Raw genomic sequence first — 20,495 nt, 5'->3', positions numbered from 1 at the left:
GCTGATCTTCTTTCTTAACCCCAGAGAGGCTACAGAGACACAGCTAGGAACTGTCTTTCTTCCCTGCACTGAGGAAATGTGTTGTGGCTATCAATGAAGTTCCTGTTGGCTTATGTGCAAATATAAATTCAGTAGGGAAGTCTATGTAAGAAGAGGATTTTGCTGCATGGGTAAATCCGCTTGACCAGAACCAAGTTTTGATTAAGGTCGGGTGCCATCAATCTGAGAAACCAGGCTCTTGCGAGATCAGCTGAAACAGATTGCGGGAAGCTGAATTATTTCTTTCTCTTTAAATGGGAAGAGCTGAGCGCTGAAATGTAACAATTAGTTTTCTTCTCCCTTCTTCAGCAACAACTCGGAGAACATCCCCCCAGCGGTTGACAATATGGTGATTGTGGCAAAGGGGGCGGAGCCTCGGCAGCGAGGGGAGGGTGACGGCCGGGGGGCGGAGATTCGAGAGTCCAGCAAGCGAGAGCTCAACGGGGCGATCCCTGCAGAGGCCATGACACCCCCGACACCTAGGTCGCCCATGACCCCTGAACTTGATGGCAGAGGGAAGGAGAGGGGAGAAAGAAGGCAGTGCCAGCCCAACGGTTGGGGGGGACACGCCCCACATACCTCAGCCTTCCGGCCTCAGGCACCCCGGGACCTTCGCGACTCCCGCGAGGCTACTGTGCTGCGGAGAGGGTTTGTGCCTCGCACACAGCCAGAAAGGCTTGCACAAAGGAAGAGCTCTATGACTAAGCTGCAGCAGTGGGTGAACGAGCGAAGGATTGTTCCACCTCCAGGGGACCTGCATAGGTAAGAGGGTGAACCAGGAGTCTTTTACATGCATTGATATTTCACCCCCCCCCCCCAGGGTCCCAGTTAAGGGGAATTAATTATAATAACACAAACTTTGGGTTACTGTCTTTTGAGAAATTAAACTCTTTTTCTCTCTCTCTCTCCATCTCTCTGCCTCTGTCCTGTAGTCCAACCCGTTACTACTCTATGAGCCCTGGTACCCCGACTGAGTATTATGGGGTGTATGGCCCCCAGTTTGTGAACGAGTATGGGATGTACCCACCAGGGGTGCGCCCAGACAGCATCTGCTCAGAGTCTGGCTTCGAGGGGGTCCCTCCCCGCTGGGCCATGGAGGATCGGCGTCGATCTCTGCGGGACGGAGCCATGTACCCCCAGGAGCGTACACGGGAGGTGGGGGTCAGGGGAGGATACGTCTGGACAGCCCCCAACCCGGCCGCAGTGTCTCCTGCCCAGCACCCTGCCTACTATGCTCAGTTGCAGTCTGCACAGAGCTCCCTGCATCACCTCTCCCTGCATCCTCGCTCACGCTCTGTGCCCCGCTCAGCCTCCTCCTCTCAGGGTCCTTACCCCCCTGGCTCCCGAACCTTCTCCCCCGTGCGTTCCCCCAGCGCCCGCTTCGAGAGGGGCCACCACAGAGATGGCCACATATACGCAGACCCAGCTGCTCACACCATGAGGCGATCCATCAGCTCACCAAAGGTAATTACACGCTGTGTTTGAAGCAGCGGCTCTCAATCTTACCATTAAGATTATTAAGCGACTACAGAATTGGATAGTAATTGCAAGTGGCAAAATGTGGTTACATTTTATATATAATAACCTTCGGATGAGCTGGATAGCAACTTGACATGTTGATATGTGTTTAGTGTGGAACATTCATGTTTTGGGTGCATGGAAATAGGTTGGTGGTTTCAGTTGTCTTATTTTATTAATGATTTACACAGATTACAAGTGATATGCCCATGATATGCCCATCACCACACTTCACTTGAAGATAGGTGATGTTTCTCCTATTGGTTGGCATGTTACTGCCCTGTTTTATTCTCTTTTTGTCTTTCTCTGTCTAGTACGAGTATCCCCGGGACAGAAGGTCAATAACCCAGGAAATGTACCGCTACAACTACCCTGCCTCCCCGTCTTTGCAGGACAAAATGGTAAGTGTCTAGTCTCAGCCCACAATTCGGGACACGAGGCAATCATGCACAGAGGACTCCTGCTTTTCTCTTGTTGTAACCTTTTCGTTTCACTGCTGCCTTTTATAAAGTGCACAACGCTTGCGACTCAGATTGCTCCCTTCGCCTCACTGTTTCTTTGTGTCTGTTTCTCGTGGCTGCTGGGCTCAGGAGGATATCCTAGACCTGCAGTTGCAGAGAAATCTGGAATACCTTGATCAGCAGGTAGGCCTCCCCCAACAGCAGAGACAATAAAAATAAACAGTGCATGCCCCACTCGCTTTGCGTAATGAAAGGTGAATAAGAAAACGTTAATATGTACAGATGAGCCTGTGCTTCGTGCTCCTGTTGCGTTCCTAAGTGCTAACAATAGACAGGTCTAACTGTACATTTAAACTTAAATGCTGCAGTAAAAGCAAACATATATGCTCTATATATTGAAACAATGGTAGTGTATATATACTTGTTGCATAGTATATAAGGTATACACTATATATACTGTGTGTGTGTGTGTGTGTGTGTGTGTGTGTATATATATATATATATATATATATATATATATATATATATATATATAATATAAAATATATCTCACACCGTATATGTACCCAGTGACCCAAGAAAGGTTCTTCACCAGGGTGGCAAGCTTGCTCAAACCCTCACTCCCCTGGACATTGTGCCCATCTCCACACACTCATGGTGTGTGGCGATACTGTGAGAAGTCTGTCCATGTGCTCCTATCTGCTTGGAAGACTGTAAAGCTCCTCATATGGGCAGTGTCACGTCCTAGGTGATGTGCAGCCCACTGGGAATAAAAGGCGCTGAACATATAGTGCTGTGACTGAAGCTGTTCATCTGGACTATTGAGTATCCTAAAAGCCTGCATGTCTCTTTCTGTTCCCCAAATCTCTCATTATATATGTGAAGTGTTAGCACCCTGACCCCTGGTGAGACACGGACAGTCTGGTGCAGAATTCGGGGGAGGGGCGTGGTCAGTCAGCCATGACTGACACTGTGGTGTAGAATGAACTCATTCCTATCATGCCTTTTCTCTGTGTGTCATCTTTCCATATCACTAATAAGATGGATCTTATTAGATCACTAACAGTGGATCCACAGCAGTGAGGTATTATAACATATAGCCTGTTTCATACTGCATAAATCACTGTGATGGATCACTGTGGACAGCTCACATGAAACACATCAATACTGTGCCTTTTGTGTATCCTGTGCTACTGTAGCTAACAAGTGACTCTCAGGTACTCAACATACCGACATGATGGATAAGAAGTCAGCCGCTGATCAGTATTAAGTGCAAGAGTCTCTTTCTCATTTAATAAACATGCACAATACCTGCACCTGTGGTGTGAATAATACAATAAGTATGCCACTTTAGCATGTTATACCACCAAAAGAATTGTTCATATTGCTGTACAAATCTGCGGGATACAAAAGGACATTGGGGCACAACCATCTGGTCAGCATTGTAAGATGCTGGCAGTCATCATTCTCACCAAGGACAAGCGTGCTTCCCTAATGGGTGGATTGAGATAATAATGGATAGAGATGGAGAACAGTGATAGAGAGCTGCAGACTCACAGAAAGAAAGGAGACATAGAACAGAGAGTGTGAGGTTAGGTTTCCCTATGAAACAGTATGGTTTAGGAGGGATTTTTAATGATTGAATTCTCTGTATTCATGTAGGTTTCTCCATATCACGAAGTCTACAGGGACATGCTGCCAGCCTACAAGACCAACGAAATTGATATTGATGTAAGAACCCCCCCCCCCACACGTCTCTGTCCGTCTTGTATGAAACTGCAGAAGAATTTCACATAAATGTGTGGATTCAGACTGCCCTTGTTTCTGATTCTCTCTCTCTCTCTCTCTCTCTCTCTCTCTCTCTCTCTCTCTCTCTCTCTCTCTCTCTCTCTCTCTCGCACTCTGTCTCTCCTTCAGAAACTCCTGGGCCAGCTGTGTGAACAGAACCGGATCCTAAAAGACAAGGAGGCAACTGTGCAGAGCCTGCGAGTAGACAAGGTAACCAGACTCAGAGAACTCTAACAACCCACCCCTTTGAACCAACAACATAGCGCCCAGTGGACCAATTCTATTGGATAGTCTTTTCAGCCTTCCTTTATGATAAAATGTCATCAGTAAGCAAATCTACTTGCATAAGATGAATGCCCACAGATAAAGGGACCGGTGTACAGCAGAGGGAACAACTGCAGAGGTAAGGAACAGACAGTTCCGGAACAGTGAACATTGGGTTTGTTTATTCTTCCTTAGGATGGTCTGGAAGGAGCTCTGGTTGCCACTCACCAAGAGCTGGACCTGTACCGGAATCAGCCAAGCATCGTAGACAAGCTGCAGCTCAAGAAAGAGGCTCTACAGAACCAGTTGATCAACATCCGTGGGGAGCTGTCACAGGCCTCCAGTGTAAGAAGAGACAGGGAGACTTGGAGCCAAGGGTTAGGGTGTGATTGAAGAGACTAGGCTTCGGGGTTATGTACTGTAGCCAGCCCTCCTTTGATGAAAGAGTCCCTGAATTACTGAACTTTACTGTACCAGAGCCTAGAATTTGGGGATCTGTACTAGTCAAAGAATCCCTGAAATACCTGGCGATTAAGATCCCAGGGTAGCTGTGATCGGACTGTATTGATGGGGAATAGTAGGGGGTCTGTACTGGGGTCAGGTCTTCTTTGGTGAAACAGTCCAGCTAGGTAGTTGCCAGCAATGGAAGAGACTGGCTTGTACTGACAGATGGGGGTAGCGGACGGTGTTGTAAGTGGGTGTGAATGGCGTTTGTGTAGTGCAGTGCTCACTGTGCTCAATGCCACACCCACAGGTTCTGGCGACGGCACAGATGGAGTTTGAGGTTCTGGAGGACGAGGTGGGGGCCGTGCACAGCGATCTCTGGGAGCAGCTTCATGCAGGAGGGCAGGTAAACTGACAGCTAACCTGCCTTACAGGGCTTCACAAAGACTCCAGAGCATACCCCCCTTTTCTTTTTGCCCACCTTCGCGCACGATAATACAGAAACACTAACTGTTAACCTGGATATGAAATGCAGCTCCCTGTTTTGGCTGCTTTGATGTTGTGTTAAGGCAGAGGCAGGATGTTTCTCATTGCTTTGATAATTACCTGAGGTCATAACTCTTTACAACAGGCTTTCCAAATCAATTATTCACCAACTATGCCTGAATTATTTAAAGCGCTCATCACTAATGCATTAATCCAGTATGTGTATTTTCGATGTGGTTAATTACAGTTTTTTTTTTTAAATTGACTGTGGGAGGTCTTGTGAATGAAAATAGCAGTGGAACAGCAGTGTAATACTGATATGTATTAACAATAGACAGTGCGATTGTGTCGTTTATAAGAGACTGAGGCAGTGTGTATGTTCCAGGATCATTGTGTGGGTTTGATTACCACATCTGCCGAGGTCTCACTTTGATTGGGATGATAGCAAGTCATTCAAGCTTGTTTCTGGATTTCAGATTGCGCTGTCACAGGGTTGATAATGGGCAGTAAGCTTTCACTTTGTTCAGGTGCAAAAGGCTGTGTCTGTGTTTGTCTGGATGCATTTTTGTATATAAATAATCTAGTCTTAAGACACCCTATTGCAGTTTATTGCACTGGCTGGCACTGTGTTCCATCATATTGGTGAGATGCCTGTCCTACATATCTCTGTGACCCTAGCGTCCCAATACCCTTTCTCCATCGCTTGTGTCATATGACCGGTCAAGGATGGTGGTTCCTGGGCTTTTTCTTTTGTGTTCAGTGTTCAACCTAACAGCTCCTCGTTTCAGAACGAACTCCTTCACAGACACACACAGAAGGAGTTCTGGAGGATCCAGGATGTGCTAGAGGGTCTACACAAGAACAACCCCTCCCGGGGGACTGACACCGCCAAGTACAGAGGTAACGGGACTTGAGGACAGACAGGGACAAACTGGGCACCAGGGCCATAACTAGTGATAAATCGGGAGGTATTGGGGCCAGTCGTGAAGGGACCGGGGACCTAGAAGTTGAGAGGACACATTGCATTGGAGAAGGTTGGTTTAAGTTAAGATATATTTGGTGCAATATCAATCCTAGTTGGCTTAGTTCAAGCCTCACTGATTCTTGTGACAGAGTGCTGCAGCAGTTAAAGAATGACGTATTGTTTTCTTTGTTTTTGTGAAGAAATATGCAAGCAACACCTTTCTTATCTCCATTTCCTGGCACTTTGTAAAGATCCTTTATTCTGTTGCCAACCAGAGACCGTATCCACCCAAACACTGCATCTACAATGCACAGTATACCAGGTCTACCCTAAAGGGGGTGAAAAGTTTGACAATAGCGGCATTTAAGGAGAACAAGGTCTCAGATTGATTAGTTTAAAGAGGCAGAATGGGGTACTCATGATAAACCATTTGGGTAGTACATCCTCTCTGTTTCTGTCTCTCAGCGACCAGCGGGGCATCTGGGTCCTTCAGCACGAACAGCCCAGCCAGCCCTCTCAGCTCCGTCAGCCTGACCAGCCCGTTGAGTCCCTTCTCTCCAGTCTCGGGGTCTCAGGGCTCCCCCATCAAGCAGGTCATCATTGAGGTGAGTAGCGCCTGCTTAGATTCACACTCTCACAACTTTCTGATACTGCCTTCACTCGGCTCTCCTGGGATCACATGTGAGCATTTTAACCCCTCAAGACAAGGATACCTTGTAGTTCGGTTCTTGTAGGCTCAAGGTCCTGGAGAAAATCTTCTGTTTATGTTGTTTTTTTCTTGTTCTTTGTTTTTCATGTTTCACATGTGCTTGCTTGCTTTCTTGCTTGCTTGCTGCTTACTTTCCAGACATTTCAGTTATAAAAATATCTACCATCCCCGATGTTACTAGATCATTACAGGGAAAAAATGAATAAATCGATGTCCATCCAATTATATTATGACGTTTTCTTTTACTTCCAGGGTCGCAGGAGCTCAGCTATGTCAAATGCAAACTCTTGACTTATTTTAGAGGTTTGTTCATAGGGTTGGCACTACATTATATCAAAACATGAAAACTTATTAGACATTTTGCACTGTTGGAAAATCACAGAAATTCTGAAACAGTCCCTCTTGTTGAAATACAGATAAGTGTGGGTTTGGGGTTGTATTAAGGACACTTGAATTGCACATCCATCACAGTCAAGCAATGGAAGGACCCTACCAGATCTAACCCCCACCTACCCAAAAGCCTACCTCCTCTATGTCTCTGCTTTGTGTCCAGCTTGGCTTGGCTACTTAACACTCTCTGCTTTATCTCTATCTGTCTCTGTCACCTTCTTTCTCTGCTTTAGGACATGGGCCCTCCTCGACCCCCGCTCCCCAAATCTTACCTCCCCCTGGAGTCCCTCCTTATCACCCCCCCCTCCGTCCCACCCCTGCCCCTCGAAAACACCCTGTGGCTCAGCAGCAGAGCCAGACTGCGGCCCAACAGTGAGAATGAGGAGGAGCGCGGACTGGGAGAGGTACCGACCCGGACCGGACACACCAACACCAGCCTCGACTCCCACCACAACCCCGCCATCTCCCGCTCATCCCCCAGCTCACCACTTCATTTCTGTACTGGATTCTTTATGCTCATTCGTTCACCACCACCCTGTCTCCTTATGTAATTGATCACCTTTTAAATCCATGGGTCCAGGAAGAGTAAACGGGATGAGACCAATATAAGGTTGTTAAAGAAACAAGCTTTACTACGCTGGTCCCTTCAAACTGGTATAATAAAGTGCGTCAGAGTAAAACATATTGGCAGATGCAGCAAGCTTTGTCATTGTACACTGCAGCATTGTCATTGTACACAGCAGCGTTGTCATTGTACACTGCAGCATTGTCATTGTACACTGCAGCGTTGTCATTGTACACTGCAGCGTTGTCATTGTACACTGCAGCGTTGTCATTGTTCACTGCAGCGTTGTCATTGTTCACTGCAGCGTTGTCATTGTACACTGCAGCGTTGTCATTGTACACTGCAGCGTTGTCATTGTACACTGCAGCGTTGTCATTGTACACTGCAGCGTTGTCATTGTTCACTGCAGCGTTGTCATTGTACACTGCAGCGTTGTCATTGTACACTGCAACGTTGTCATTGTACACAGCAGCATTGTCATTGTACACAGCACTTGATAGTTTACGGAAAGGGCTGTGGGTTGGTAGGAGGTGCTGTCCAACCCCCTCGCTCTATACTCATTTTTTTAATTTATTTTTGTGTGTCCTTGTGGTGATCTGTCTAATGTGTGTGTGTGTGTGTGTGTGTGTGTGTGTGTTTGTGTTTAGAAACAGCTCTGGGTTGAATTTGGCTGCCTGTTACTGAATCCTTACACATAATATAATAATACAGAATATTATCAATAACAGTCCAGAATGCATATGTTGCATACAGACCTAAAATAACCAGAAGAACATTTTAATGATAAAATTATATAACTGAAAACGTCCCTCCCTGATTTCAAGACTTCCCATGACTGCATGTGGGACCCAGCGCTCCACTCCTTGTTTTCTTTCCTGTTTGACTGATAGAAATAACTGAATGCTTCTCGTTCACAAAAGCCCGATGATCTTGTTCGCCACACCTGGTATGGGAGTGGAACACTCGCTACAGAGCAGAGCTTTGCACATTTCAGGAATCCTAGCCCCCCTGCACCGGGGCCATGCAGCCAGATTCAATTCCACCAAAAAGACTACTATACACTACCCTGTGAACTGCGCTCACACCAGCACTCCCTAGCTGTCCACACACTGAGCCTTTAGTGCTTCTTTCTTTTTTGTTTGCAGTCGAAGTTCAGTTTCCGATCAGATACTCCGCCAGCAGAGAAACCCAGCCCTGGAGAGTCAGAGCTGAACAATCAGAACAAAGGTAGGAGTGGGCAAAAAAATAATGGCATTTTTCAATTGGGAATTTTCTTAAAGAACAATTGCGCTATTGCAAAGTAATAACAGTATTTTAAATTCTGATATTTGGATTGTCTGCATTCCTGCCTTAACTATTATGCCAACCTATACCAACTGGGACAAAGTGGGGCGCTTTTAGTCTCCGTTGTCGGTTCTTTACCACGGTCTTCTAGTGTAAACAAAGGAGACTCGCAACAGCAGGAGCCAAATACACTTTGTGTCTGTCTTTAATAAAGAGTAGAAATGATACCTTGGAGTTTGCTGCAGCACACTGGGTCTGTGGGAAGGACTGAGCCTTGTCAAAGACCCAGCGCTGTTGCTTCAACCCTGCTTAAGTACCTACCTTAACTGTTTTTAATTAACACCAGGTAAGTACCTGTTTGGACATGTATGGTATCCTGGGAAATGTAGTTCAGGGTTCTATGACAAGTGAACTACACTTTCCTTTGCAGCACACAGCTATTGTGTACAATCTGCGGTGGAATATATACTATACTTTTACCTGCACTTTGTTACACAGCTTACAGGCTTTACTTTTACATTTTAACTATGTGTGTGTATAGTTGTTGCATAGTAACGACAACTGCTTATCTCCCTGCTGTCTGCAGCGGGTGTTATTCCTCCCAGGACCAAGTCTCCTTTCAAAGAGGAGACAAGCTCTCCGTCTCTCAACCGCAGACGCGACAACATCAAACTGCACAATGGACACATCTCTCAGGTAAGACATGCTGACCCACAGTGCAATACTACCATCTAACACTAGAGGGTGGTATCAGAACCCACAGAGCAATCCCATGGTCCAGTTTGAAATATGTACCCTGCAATGGTTTATTTATTTACCCTACAGGAGCGCCCAAAGAGCGCTGTGTTCCCTGCCGAGGTGAAGATGAAGATGAGCGTGAAGGAGCAGAATGAGAGGATCAAGCGACACCAGAGCAGCTCAATGCGTGAGAAGAGAAACAGCCTGCAGCTTTCTAATAACCAGCAGATTGATGGGATCAAGCCTGCCGTCAACTACAGAGTGGTACGAGTTGAGATCCCTCCTTCATCTTGCACAGGCTGGTTACCTCTCCTCCTTCTCTTAGCATTAAACTGCACAGTAGACACCCAAGCTCTCTTTCTGCCCCACAAAAGAAGACCTTTCTTTGCTTTCTTTCTTGCTCTGGTTGGTAGATGTTCTCTATCTGCTTCTTACTTGTGCCTGTCCTCCCTGTTTTGTGGGGGGTCCTCTGTTGGCCAGAAATGATTGGTAGGCGAAGTTCCCTGCTGCGCTGTCATTGGTGCCTGTGCTCCCTTGCCCCTATCTGACTGGCTTGCTCTGGCGCAGGTGCGGCGACGGCTGACCTCTCACGAGGTGGACATCAAGGACCTGGAGGCAGCGGTGCGAGGGCAGGGGATGGAGTCTCCGCGGGAGGAGATCGCTCGACTGCGCCGGGTGGAGATCGAACCCGAGCACTACAACGTGGACATCAGCAGAGAGGTTAGTGTCGGGGATACTCATGGATCTGACTGACCTTGACGATTGACTTCATTTGGATGACGTGTAGCACTGACAGACCCCTCTCTCCCCAGCTATCGACGCCAGACAAAGTCCCCATTCCAGAGCGATACCTGGATAGTGACCCTGACCTACCCCTCAGTCCAGATGAAATCCGCGAGAAGAAGAAGAAGGTGCAGCGCATCAAGACCCTCATCGCCAAGTCCAAGTATGCTGCACTTTTAACACAAACGGCATCACTCTGCTACCATTTACTCTGCACCTACATGTACAGCTAGGGCCAAAGGTTTTGCATCACCTTATAGAATTTTGCTTCGTAAAGTCAAATGAAGCCTGCTGAATAATGTTACGTTAACGTATTAAATTACATACGGCTTTGTATTTTTTCATTTACGAAAAACTGACATAAATTGAAAAATGTGACATTTCAAAATCTAACATGAAATACTGTACTACTATTATGGCTTCCGGTAGATTTTTGCAATATCATTTTGTAGTTTCTTTGATGTTAAATAAAACATCTAAATTGTGTTGATAATGTTTTATTTTTATTTTTTATTATGTCTCAATCGTAAAAGTCTAGGTGATTGCAAAATGGCCATAGATGTATTATATTAAATTTATATTCTTTGACAAATTCACTTAAGTTTGTTATACATGACTTGAATTTTTTATCTTCAGTTTCATCCGATATTAGGATTAGAGGATTGAAGTTGTGGATGTATAACCCCATTCCTCTCCCCTCCCTCCTGTGATCACCCCATTCCGCTCCCCTCCCTCCTGTTCTCACCCCATTCCGCTCCCCTCCCTCCTGTGATCACCCCATTCCGCTCCCCTCCCTCCTGTTCTCACCCCATTCCGCTCCCCTCTCTCCTATGATCACCCCATTCCGCGCCCCTCCCTCCTGTGATCATCCCATTCCGCTCCCCTCCCTCCTGTGATCACCCCATTCCGCTCCCCTCCCTCCTGTGATCACCCCATTCCGCTCCCCTCCCTCCTGTTCTCACCCCATTCCTCTCCTCTCCCTCCTGTTCTCACCCCATTCCGCTCCCCTCCCTCCTGTGATCACCCCATTCCGCTCCCCTCCCTCCTGTGATCATCCCATTCCGCTCCCCTCCCTCCTGTGATCACCCCATTCCGCTCCCCTCCCTCCTGTTCTCACCCCATTCCGCCCCCCTCCCTCCTGTGATCATCCCATTCCGTTCCCCTCTCTCCTGTTCTCACCCCATTCCGCTCCCGTCCCTCCTATGATCTCCCCATTCCGCCCCCCTCCCTCCTGTCATCAGTTTACAGAACATCGTGCCTCTGCTGGACGGCCCAGCGGATGGGCAAGCCGACACAGAGCAGCAGCGGCAGGAGCAGGAGAAGCGGATCGAGATCTCGTGTGCTCTTGCTACTGAGGCGTCCCGACGCAGTCGCCTGCTCTCTGGTGAGGAGACGAGTCAGCTTTAAACAGACTGGCCTCTATCCGGAGAGCCTCTCCACTTAGGATTCCCTTCTGTGGTTCAGACCCAATCTGGCTCGCAAAGCAGGAGTTCATTTTTGAGTCTGAATTCAGGGCACTTCCAGACAAAACAATGACACGGGCCCCATGGCAGAGCGGACTGAATCAAAGCAGAGCTGAGAGAGTGCAGTCGAACAATTGAGTAATTCTGCAGTATTTTTTCAAGTCGGCCATAAACAACGTGAATTATGCCTTTTAAAATGTATTTAAATTGGTGTGCACTGCTGGTAACAGGTGTGGTAATGTGAAAACATTACAGCAGAATAACCCAGTTCACATATTGTGTACCCTTTCCTCTTTTGAGACGTGATTTTGTTTTGTGTACTCCACTGTACTATAATGGCAGCCGTTCACCCTTTATATCTTCTGATTGCAGTCTAGACAGAAAAACAAAAAGAGAGACTGAATTCAGTTATATATCCATGCAATCCATTTCCTTCATCTCATGATTTGTACAAATATTTGCAACCAAAAGAAACCACATACACAACGGTGCCTTTCTTCAGTTGCTAGGAGACCTTTTTAAAACTCCAATTTGTCATCCTTTCTGATTGTTCTGACAGTGTGTTGACTGTACTCTACCTGTAAAGTAGAGTACAGTCAACTCTGTTTGGGTAGCGGTGGTGCTCACACATGACATGTTTATTTTTTATTTTATATTTTGTTGGGTTTGATTCCATACCATTCCATTCCAGCTCAATGCGTTACCCCCAGCCCTCCAACCTCCCCGACTGACCCGGCCCCTCCCCCTATCGCTGACCTCACTGACTCCTCCAACTTCATGAAGGTCTAAGTCTGCACAGGTGAGTCCCGCCCACCACACTGAGGCAGGACATAGTAGAGGATAACAAATTCAGTGATTGGGTCATCCCGTTCATCCTGGATTAAAAGAGCATGCCTAAAAAATGTCATTGGTTTCCACGACTGAACGAAGGCCATTACATGTATAACTACACTAAAAGGATGTATTATTATTATTATTATTATTATTATTATTATTATTATTATTATTATTATTATTATTATTATTATTATTATTGTTGTTGTTGTTGTTGTTGTTATTATTATTGGTCGAATCATCTCTCTAAACCTCTCCCTCCCTCACTGCCCCACCCAGTGAACTGTTTTTACCACAGACTGCTAGAAATGAAGAATTAATTCTTGTTTCCAGAGCTATAAACATAATCCACAGGATGTTTCTAGTTGAAGACTGCCAGTTTTCATTAGCCAAATACTTTGGAAATCACTGCCTGGGGAACTGTTTATTTTAGACCACAAATCTTCGCCTTCCTTTAAATAACACATATATTAAATTACTGATTCTCCGCTCACATTTTTCAAGTTTGTGAACTCCAAGTCCCTGTACGTCAATCAGTAACTGACAGCTGTTAATCTCAGATAAAGTCAAAGCACCCCTTTTGAAAGTGTACTGCAGTACACCATGGGAAAAACATATCACAGTTCAAACGATTCTAGACACAACACAACACTTACACAAAGCACTGTCTACTGCTTTGTGTGTGCATTGACTAGCACTGACTAACCCAAACCGCCAAAACACAACAGACAAATGAATCAATCTCATTATACTGTTATTAGAAAACCATACCGGAGGGTCGTATGGACCCTTCCTTGACCTTTGTGCTCACTATAAAGGTCAATCAAAGAACCAACAACATGTGTCTTAATTGGGTGGTGGCCTTAATATTGAAGATACATAATCATAGCATTTGTCAAGTCATTGCAATGTTACTTCTTGTAGTTTTCTTCCATGCATACCAATCCAATTTACTGTCTTGATTTCTTATAGTTATTTATTTTTAATCTAAACCAAAAGTGCAAATTAGTTGTATCCAAGTTTGCAGAGGGTTTGGTAGGTTACAGCATGTTGGTCTTATTAGAGAGGCGATTTAACACTGCTTTGATTTGTTTGAGACTGCAGATGGTGGTCTTAATAGTGAATAGAAGAGTGGCAATAATATCAAAAGGTAGCTTTATATTGCTGTCAATAAGAGAGAATCAGGACGATGGTGATCTTTTTACTGAAGTGGCCAAAGTTTTGGTTATAAAACAAAACGTATGCATATTTTGAAATGTCACAGTGTGGTTCGCAGCACTCAGGAGCACCTCACAGATCTGTCAGTTTGAATCTAGTTGTATATGGCGATTTGAGTGATCACCTCCTCCAGTCTAGAAAGCAAGAAACTATAAAGCTTTAGCGAGCAGCCTTGCCAGCAGTATTCCACTGGAACTCACTGGGAAATCTGTAACACGCCTCCTCTCTTTTCAGCTCAGGCCCTGTCTGCTGTGAAGTTCCACGGATCAACGTTCTGAGCGCTTAAAGATCGCCAAAAAAAAACAAAAGAAGCAAAATGAAAAGAACAAACCCTTTTTTCCAGAGAGAGTATATTTTTTCATTCATTTATTTTACAGCTGTACGAGAATTTTAAAAACAATCTCAACACCTGGAAGCCCAGGAGACTTCGAACCTTATAAACTGGGAAGCAGGAGGAACTGCTTGTCATGCTGTCCCTCCCACCACAAGGGGGCACCAGAATCGTCTGGTACAGCTATCCTGCCTTTTTGGTCTCTTACCGTACAAGAAACCAGCCAGACTGGAGGGATCTACATCTGCTTTAGAAATGGTTTGCAGTTGGGAGTAAGATATTTGGTTTGAGAACTACAAGCTCCCCCTGTTTTTCTGTGGAGAGATTTGAACGCGCAATTTGTCCCCCAAAACTTTTGAAGTAGCGGGAAAATTTTTCATGCAGACCCCGTCCTTAAAGTCTGGAATCGCATATTCTGACTACGAAGCTGAATTAGGGTTAGTGGGGCTCCCTGTGAAAGGTGCAGTACTGTCTGTCTCACTCTGGGATGAAAAACTTTGGAGTCAACTAAATGCACCCAGCATCTCTGTGGACCTCTGACCGCACAATATGCATCCCAGTCCTTCGTGTACTCTAGACCAGAGCTTTGGCTGTGCTTTCTTGGTAAATGAGCTTTACAAACAGGATTGAAACTGAACCAGTGTGCAAACTGCCCCCCAGTCCTTTTTCTACTGGTACCAACACACCAGCAGCCATGGGTTCAGTCTCGTTGACTGGAACATAATGCAAAATGCAGACTGTAGCAACTGCATAAGCACAGACTGAACCTGTCCATTCCAGCTTCAGTTGTGTGTGTGTGTGCGGGAGGTGATTTGCTCAGTGCTCTTTTATACACATCTAGATCTCTCAAGTCTAAGGCTTTCACGTTAAATAGGGCTTGTTGCCAACTGTGAATGTTTGTTGATGTCCATGCAGCACCTCCCAGCACTTTCTTTCATAAGTCTATAATGATAAAACATATAGAGCTATAATAGAATATAATTATATACGTATCTTTTGCATTGAAGCAGTCTTGATGTTACACAGTGCACATGTTACAGCAGTAACTAATAACAATAAGCTACAAACATGATGTTATTGCTAATTGCTGTAAAAGAAAAGGAGTGAAAAAGAAGTGACCTTAGAATATTAAGCTTGCTAGTTCAGTGATATAATTATACCAACGCCTGCTCTATAAAGATGCATTGTTTTATGTTGATCATTAATGGTCTCCTGTGATGACGTCAGTTTTATGTTAACTCCGAGATGGGTCACCAGCTTACATTCCAAGTACCTGAGTTAATAGCGACAAGCTTGTCAATGCTTTTGGCTGCTGTCTTGGGCTTCATCTGCCTTATCCTTACATTCAAAGACCTATCGTCAGTGTATAAGGAAGGACAAAAGGAGAAACCGCCACTTAACCCTGGCCGAAGCATTTCCATAACGCTACTCTTTCAACTTCTACAGTCCTGTCAACTTGTCAGCAAAGCCTGACTAGAAATATTGTAAGTGGAAGAAACAACTCAAGATTCACAAACCCTGATTAGTGCAAACCAGCTGACATCACTGATTTAGTGGTAAAATAAAATAATCTGGTATTGAAAAGTGAATTATTTTAAAAAGGCGATCTCTAAAAATGAGATATTGCAACAGTAGCCCCATGCCTGTTGCGGACAGTTCATCTGTGACCTTTGCAATTAAGCTGTTGGCCTATCCTAAATCCAAAACCATTCCTTTGTAATCCAGGCAAAGCAATTCTAAAACTCAGGCGTAGGTCCAACGTTTTAACTGTTGGGTTTAAACTGCATTCTCCATTTCTGTTTCCCTTCTGGTGTGCTGACTTGCCTACCTGTCACATTGAAAAGAGCTGTCGTCTTTAAATTCCTGTGAATACTTTCATTGTTTATAGCTAACCTGAAGATGTACGTATTTAAAAGCAAAACAAATTCCTTATTATTATTTTTATTTTTGAAGGAGTTTTAATAAATCATAGCAGCAAACCTTAACACTCTCATGTGCCCAGTGTTGTATCTAAATTACTAGATAATGTATGAGAGCATAAACCATATGCATGCACCATTCGTACAAGGCTGTAATTAGAATGCATATCATGGGTAAGCACACATCACATTTAAATCTACAGCATTCAGCATGGATATGTTCTTCTCAATGCTTTAAACCAGGACCATGGCATAACAAATCATATATACAATAGTACAACTTGTATTGAATATACTATATGCTGAACATTGCACATACATACATCCATTAGTGTATTTATGAAAAATGAAAAACAGCCATAACAAAGTATCGGTTCAGAATGCAAAAAGGACCAAATTGCTATATATATATATATATATATATATATATATATATATATATATATATATATATATATATATATATATATATATATATATATATATATTAGACACACACACACACAGGGGCGCTAGATACTTCCATTCACGCATACACACCATGTATATAGAGTGTTGACAGCACATCTCCATGTATTTGTACAATATGATGTGTCTAAATATAATACCCCTTCATGTATATGACATTGACATGATCAATCTACTGTATGTTTCTCTTTAGAAAAAGGCTCTCCACAAAGATGTATGCAAATGATATTGTGGCATCTAATGGCATTCTAGTTTTGGAGGTGGATAATAACGGCTTCAAACATTAATTGTGAGTTTTGAAAAAGCTGTGCAAGTGAGTGGCATTTCCTTGCTTCATCAAGGAACAGAACATTTTAAACAAATCAATCCCAATTCAGTGGTATGAGTTCTCAATTCTAAAGCCACAATCCTTCTAGCAGAGTAAAAACCACAACTTTGATGAAGGCAATTATGTGTATTGTGATTGTATGCAGCGTTGGCATTGCATTTTTGTAATGTATTCCTTTATTAAAGCTGCTAAATGGACAGTGGCACAAAAATAACAACTCTTGGGTAGGTCTCAGAACCAGATTTGGTAAAAGCGTTGAAAAAAATAATTTGTCTCTCTTTGTTTTAAGGTGTTCTGTGTGTCTGGAAGAGTATCGATTGAACTGTCTTCTTGCAAAAAGAAAGGAAAGCTAAAAGGACAAGGGTCTGAGATAGAGATTTTGCCTACAAGTGACAGCCATGTTTACTAAGGAAGCTGTTTCACCTTAGACCAGGGTATGTTTGTGCATGCAGGCCCAGTTCTGCTCGTTTAAAGATATGTTTTACTACTTAGCGTTCCTTTACAGAATGGGCACAAGGGGGGGCTGTGAAATCACTGAAATTTGGTTTAACAAAAACAAACAATGCTTTTCACCAAGAACAACAATCATTTTTTGCATTTATCAAATGATTTATGTATTTTATTGCAAAGGCTATAATCAATAAAGCCAGTGAGCAGATACAAGTCATATTACCTGCTGCACAGGAAGTGAATATATAGTGTTGTGGCAAGAAAAATGAACTTCCCCATAGTCAAAGTGAAAATAAATAGCCTGGGAAACAAACCATGGTTCCTCGCCTCTTCCACCGGTTCTTCATCCACAGCCCTCTATCAGGGCTTGCCCTGTGCTGGTTAATCATTGGCCAGGTGTGCTGATGACAGCACCGGGGGCCAGAGTGCAAGAGCTGTGGTTTGTGGGTGTCGACGCAGCACTACTCTCTCCAAGGAACTGAAATCAGAATGATTTCAATAACAGAATTTCAGAGTAAGTACTCCCCTCGCTTCTTGTTAATCTTTGTTTTAGTTTCACTCGTCGTTTTTGTTACTTCACTGCTGGTCTTCACATCCAAGACTGTTCTTGTCGATCCATTAAAAAATGATACACTTCCCCTAGCCCTTATCCAGTGGAATGCTTGCTAAGGTGCTGTGTTGGAGAGCTGAGAAGTGATCATTATTAAGGAGTTGGTTAAGGACTGGTGTGTTAAGACAGAGCGCATTATTAAGGTGCAGTTTTCCAGTCTGTTTGCACCTCCCTCTATTCTGTGTTTTACCCCTTGCCCCTCCCTATGTCTTTCAGAGGTGGGTGTGGGGTTCATGGGGTTCGGTGTGTTTTTCCTTCTGTTTGGCGTGTTGCTGTACTTCGACTCAGTCCTGCTGGCTTTTGGAAACGTAAGTCACTGCTTTGTTTGCCAGCCCCATACCTGGGGCCTGATCTTTGTACGGCCAGCCCCACAATTTCATAATTTATATTGGGATTACCATTACTGTAAGTGTTCTCATTTGTTTTATCCTACTGAACTGCCAGTACACCTCAGAAAGCGTGTAGTCGAACTTACTTGCAACTTGCGTAGGTAACCCTTCTTAAAATGGCACCTGTAACAATTAACATTGTAACAGAAGGTGTTTTAAGTTAAACTTGTTAACAAACATAGAGCAGCAGTAGTACTCAAATATATTGAGTAAGGAACGACGAGATTCCTGCCTGCTTTTGCAGATCCTCTTCCTGGCGGGGCTTGCTGTGATCATCGGACTGCATCGCACGTTCAACTTCTTCTTCCAGCGCTCCAAACTGAGAGGCTCCGCCTTCTTCCTGGGGGGTGTGGCCTTGGTGCTGCTGCGCTGGCCCATTGTCGGTATGGTGATAGAGACCTACGGCTTCGTGCAGCTCTTCAAGTGAGTGAGAGGGGTCTCCAGTTTCACTCAGGGTCTGGGAGGAGGACCCGGAGTGGGTAAACAGTGCTGACATGAGCCTGGTCTCATGGATTGCGGCTGTAACTGTTGAGGACAAGGGCACCACAGCAGTGTGGTCACTGTTAAATCAATTAGTTAAGGGGTTACATTTGAAAAGACTGAATCTCCCCTTTTCAGTTTCTCTTTGTTTTAACCCAAAGGACCTTCTTCCCAGTGGCATTTGGATTCCTTGGCTCGCTGGTTAATATTCCATTCCTCAGCTTGGTAAGTGATTTTTAAATTTTATTCTGATGAGTTTCAATCTTCTCCTCTGCCCAGGCTGTTTGAAAAATAACAGTGGAGATTTTTCAAGGAGCTGCTAAGTAACCACCAGGTGGCACTGGTGTGCGCTCTTTGCATACTGGATTCTCTATGTTAAGCTTGCTTTCCTCATCATTTCAGAATGGTACCTGTAGCAGTAGTTACTGTACCATGCACCAGGCTAGCGCCAGCTTTCCTCTGTTTCTCTCCAGCTGTTTAACAAGCTAGCAGGGAACAGCAGCTCCATGGTGTGACCTGGACCACAAGAACCTAGTGCAGTACCAAAGAAAAGAGCATCATCGTAAAAGAAGAACTGGTGCTGTTACTATTAGAGGAAGGATAGGCACACTGAGATACACTCTCTTCATAACGAATGGGGAATTGAAGGGGTGACTTTATTTAATTTGACAGTTGAAGAATGAAACATGGAGCTGCACTTCTCCAAGCCTTCAAAAAAAGAAGATGAATCCATAAAAGAATCCGAAATAAACCTAAAACAATAAAAATGACAAAACCAATGACTCTTTCGAGCAGAGAGTCGAGCAAGTGTCAGATTGTGTCCTGCGATGGAGCAGTCGTGGACGACAGAGACCTGTGGCACTGTTCACTGTGCTCCGCTGTTATTTAATGCCTTGTGTACGGGGTGTCTCTTAGTGTCATCTGGTGCAGTCTGCCCAGTCTGTGCTGTTATTTCTGTTGTAACAAAAAACCCTACACACACAGCATGATTTTCAAAAGGGGCAAAATAAGAACCAGGTCGCAAAATGATTTTTAAAACCTGACTAATGTAACCACGTCAAGTGAATACTTATTATAAACGTATTATTATAAACTGCAAAACCAGAGATTGTATCCAGAACTACCATTAAACACATATAAAAAATCTAAACTATGTTGTATGTTCTAAGCACAGGATGACATGTAACCTTTTCATGCATCTTGACCTCATATGGGGACAGATAACCCTCTTCCAGTCTTGGGGGACATATGGAAGACACAACTGCATAGCCTCACAGCTGTGGCCAAAGTTTTGCATCATCTAGAATAGAAAAATTGAGACATAATTAAAAAAAAAAAAAAATCATATGAACATAATTTAGATCTTTTATTTAACATCATCTAAGGATTTTGCAAAAGTCTACTGGAAGCCAATATAGCAGTACAATGTTTCATGTTACATTTTGAAATGTCTCATTTTTTAATTTGTCAGTATTTTGTATAGGGAAAACTACAAAGCGATATATAATTCAGTATGTTAACTTAACATTATTCATCAGGTTTCATTGGACTTTATGAAACAAAATAATAATT

At 44.1% G+C, this 20,495-nt stretch overlaps 2 protein-coding genes across 12 annotated transcripts in view; both read left to right on the top strand.

Moving 5' to 3' along the window:
- The window catches only part of LOC121299959 (pleckstrin homology domain-containing family A member 6-like), a 65,834-nt gene extending 49,570 nt beyond the window's left edge, over positions 1-16,264 (top strand). For 7 of the 11 annotated variants that reach the window (XM_041228237.1, XM_041228242.1, XM_041228246.1 and 4 more), the window contains exons 8-25: positions 349-801; positions 972-1,503; positions 1,872-1,958; positions 2,148-2,201; positions 3,681-3,749; positions 3,936-4,016; positions 4,266-4,415; positions 4,825-4,920; positions 5,789-5,900; positions 6,430-6,569; positions 8,774-8,855; positions 9,499-9,608; positions 9,738-9,914; positions 10,218-10,370; positions 10,463-10,596; positions 11,675-11,817; positions 12,588-12,695; positions 14,183-16,264. In XM_041228237.1, the coding sequence (XP_041084171.1) occupies positions 349-801; positions 972-1,503; positions 1,872-1,958; positions 2,148-2,201; positions 3,681-3,749; positions 3,936-4,016; positions 4,266-4,415; positions 4,825-4,920; positions 5,789-5,900; positions 6,430-6,569; positions 8,774-8,855; positions 9,499-9,608; positions 9,738-9,914; positions 10,218-10,370; positions 10,463-10,596; positions 11,675-11,817; positions 12,588-12,685 (2,671 nt within the window). In that variant the 3' untranslated portion in view covers positions 12,686-12,695; positions 14,183-16,264. Of the gene's footprint in view, positions 1-348; positions 802-971; positions 1,504-1,871; positions 1,959-2,147; positions 2,202-3,680; positions 3,750-3,935; positions 4,017-4,265; positions 4,416-4,824; positions 4,921-5,788; positions 5,901-6,429; positions 6,570-7,296; positions 7,739-8,773; positions 8,856-9,498; positions 9,609-9,737; positions 9,915-10,217; positions 10,371-10,462; positions 10,597-11,674; positions 11,818-12,587; positions 12,696-14,182 lie in introns of those variants that run through there. The other 4 variants (XM_041228241.1, XM_041228240.1, XM_041228247.1 and 1 more) reach the window with 4 other exon arrangements.
- A 99-nt stretch (positions 16,265-16,363) lies between these two features.
- Positions 16,364-20,236, top strand: LOC121299968 (vesicle transport protein GOT1A-like). Its single transcript, XM_041228264.1, has 5 exons — positions 16,364-17,958; positions 18,271-18,362; positions 18,688-18,866; positions 19,085-19,148; positions 19,397-20,236. The coding sequence occupies exons 1-5, from the start codon at positions 17,934-17,936 to the stop codon at positions 19,436-19,438; spliced, it is 402 nt and encodes a 133-aa protein (XP_041084198.1). The 5' UTR covers positions 16,364-17,933; the 3' UTR covers positions 19,439-20,236.
- Positions 20,237-20,495: the final 259 nt, after the last annotated feature.

The sequence above is a fragment of the Polyodon spathula genome, chromosome 25 (genome assembly GCF_017654505.1).
Source record: "Polyodon spathula isolate WHYD16114869_AA chromosome 25, ASM1765450v1, whole genome shotgun sequence".
NCBI lineage: Eukaryota > Metazoa > Chordata > Actinopteri > Acipenseriformes > Polyodontidae > Polyodon > Polyodon spathula.
Note: the sequence above shows the minus strand (reverse complement) of the source record. Positions and strands in the feature narration are given on the sequence as shown.

Coding starts and splice junctions, on each gene's coding strand:
- LOC121299968 (XM_041228264.1), top strand. CDS start 17,934: ATGATTTCAATAACAGAATTTCAGA. Junction 17,959..18,270: donor TTCAATAACAGAATTTCAGA/GTAAGTACTCCC, acceptor TATGTCTTTCAG/AGGTGGGTGTGGGGTTCATG. Junction 19,149..19,396: donor ATATTCCATTCCTCAGCTTG/GTAAGTGATTTT, acceptor GTTTCTCTCCAG/CTGTTTAACAAGCTAGCAGG.